The sequence below is a fragment of the Brassica napus genome, chromosome A9 (genome assembly GCF_020379485.1).
Source record: "Brassica napus cultivar Da-Ae chromosome A9, Da-Ae, whole genome shotgun sequence".
Taxonomy (NCBI): domain Eukaryota; kingdom Viridiplantae; phylum Streptophyta; class Magnoliopsida; order Brassicales; family Brassicaceae; genus Brassica; species Brassica napus.
The window spans coordinates 26,031,704-26,033,969 of record NC_063442.1 but is presented as its reverse complement, the minus strand read 5'-3'; the positions used below and the strand labels follow the sequence as shown (position 1 = coordinate 26,033,969).

At 53.5% G+C, this 2,266-nt stretch overlaps 1 protein-coding gene across 1 annotated transcript; it reads left to right on the top strand.

The window, feature by feature from the left end:
- Positions 1-1,621, top strand: LOC125578158. Its single transcript, XM_048740479.1, has 3 exons — positions 1-72; positions 155-1,294; positions 1,391-1,621. Exons 1-3 carry the CDS (start codon positions 1-3, stop codon positions 1,619-1,621), a joined length of 1,443 nt encoding a protein of 480 aa, XP_048596436.1.
- Positions 1,622-2,266: the final 645 nt, after the last annotated feature.

Below are 2,266 nucleotides of genomic sequence, written 5' to 3'. Positions count from 1 at the left end.
ATGGTTGTCAGCAACGACAGTTCTTCGTCAGGCGAGGAGCGCGAAGCTCTCGAGGTGATGCCGGCTCCCGAGGTAACACCTACGCCTACACCAGTAACTCCGCTACCCCCTCCTGCGTCTATGGAAACCATCTTGGCACGCCTCGCCCTGCAAGAAGCGGCACAGAAGGCGGCGGTCGACCAAAGCAAAAATACTCGCCCCTATCGCTGCAAACGCCGAAGCTTCAACGGTGCAGTACCGTCGACACCTGTTCGCCACTGAACGAACCACCGACGTAGCACCTGCGCGGGATAACTACAACCAGAGCGCCGGTAACGACATCAACGCAGACACCGCAAGCGAGCTGGCCGCGTTGAAACAGTCGGTCCTCGACATCAACTCAAAGATCCACCAGGTGACGACCTCGGCGCCCCAAATCGAGCACGTACTCGCGGAATCTCTTCGCACACCCTTCACGCAAAGGGTCACCGGCGTACGGCTCCAGAAGATGGAGAAACTTCGTCTTCCAACCTTCAAGGGTCTCTCCGACCCTTCTACTCATGTCACGTCCTTCAACATAGCGATGCGACGCGCAAATCTGACCGACGAAGACAAAGACGCCGGCTTTTGCCAACTCTTTGTCGAAACCCTAGAAGGACCGGCCCTTACTTGGTTCACATGCCTCAGAGAAAACTCCGTCGATTGTTTCCACGACCTCTCGACGGCCTTCCTGAAGAATTATATCATGTTCACCAACCAAGAAACGACCGTGTCCGACTTGTGGAACCTCACTCATACCAGCGGCCAAAGCCTCCGCGACTTCATGGAGAAGTTCAAGGCTATCGTCTCGAAAGTTGATATTCCTGATCCTATCGCTGTCGAGTCTCTGATGAACACTTTGCACGTTGACTCCACGTTCCGTCAGGATCTTTACCGATACCCGACGAAATCTGTGTCTGACGCCATCGCTCGCTCGAACAACTTCATCCGCATGGAAGAAGACACAAGAGCAAAGTTTGCAAAAGAAGCAGCAGCGAAACAGCGACCCGCCCGAACAAACGACACCTGCCCTGAGCCCCGCCAGCACTCATCCGGTGGGAACACCACTCAGAAGCGAGGCTACGTTAGCTCGGTCGACGACGAGGAATCGCCAAAAACAGCAGCCGTCACGCGAGAGAAAGCCTGGAACCACTGGGATCGAGACTCCGCCTCGAAGCAATCAAAGTCGTCTGAACCAGCGAGTTCAAACTCCGAGGAGCAAAAGAAATGGTGCCTCTACCACAAAAGGGATTCCCATGATACGAAAGAGTGCAAAGTCCTCATCGGGCAATTTTTCGATGGGATCACTAACGGGACAATTCAAATGCCCACCTCTCCAACGACACCGAAAAACACCAAAAGTTGGAGTAAGAACAAGGAGAAGAAGGCACAGAAGTCTCAACAGAACACGGCCCCTAGCGAGGAAAGAACGAGCCCTGAGCGCACTCCTGTCAACAACGTCGGCCCCGCCAACGATTCATCAGAAGACGAACATCCGCGTCGCCGGCGACGAGTGGAAGTCATACTCTCTCGCCCTTGTGACTCCTCTGACGACGACTCCTCGACAATGCAACCAGATTTACGCGACAAACTGAACAGCTAAGTCGAGCAATCTCTCACTTCCCCGACAACAGACAAAGATCTGCGCACCCTATTGAAGCGAAAGAGCGCTACGAACGAACACGTAGGAAGCGCCGACCTCCGCGCGACCATCTCAAAATCCAGCGCCAGGAGAATAGGTCAAAACGGCGACCTTCGCGACCAGCTCAATTCAAAGGCCGATGACCTGCGAATCCAACTCAACCGTTCAAAAGGGTCCGATCTGCGACGACGTCTCGAATCAAAAAAAGAAAAAGCCCGCAGAAACTCTTCAATTCAAGAACACAACCGATGATTTAAGGAAGCAACTCGAATCAATGCGAGCTACCCGTAATCCGCACATTAGCGTAATCATGGGAGGATCACCTCCTTGCGGCGACTCAGTTCGAGCTGTCAAAGACTACAAACGACAAGCCACCACCTCCAAGAAGTGGCCGCCTCCAGTCGAAAATGATCACCAGATCACTTTTTCGGCACTAGATACCAAGGGCGTCCACACGCCACACAACGATCCTCTCCTCGTCGACCTCGACATCGGAGAATGCCTAGTCGCAAAAGTCCTTATCGACACCGGCAGCTCAGTTGATCTCATCTTTCGCGACACACTCGACAAAATGGGAGTCGATTTGAGAGATATGAAGCCTTCCTC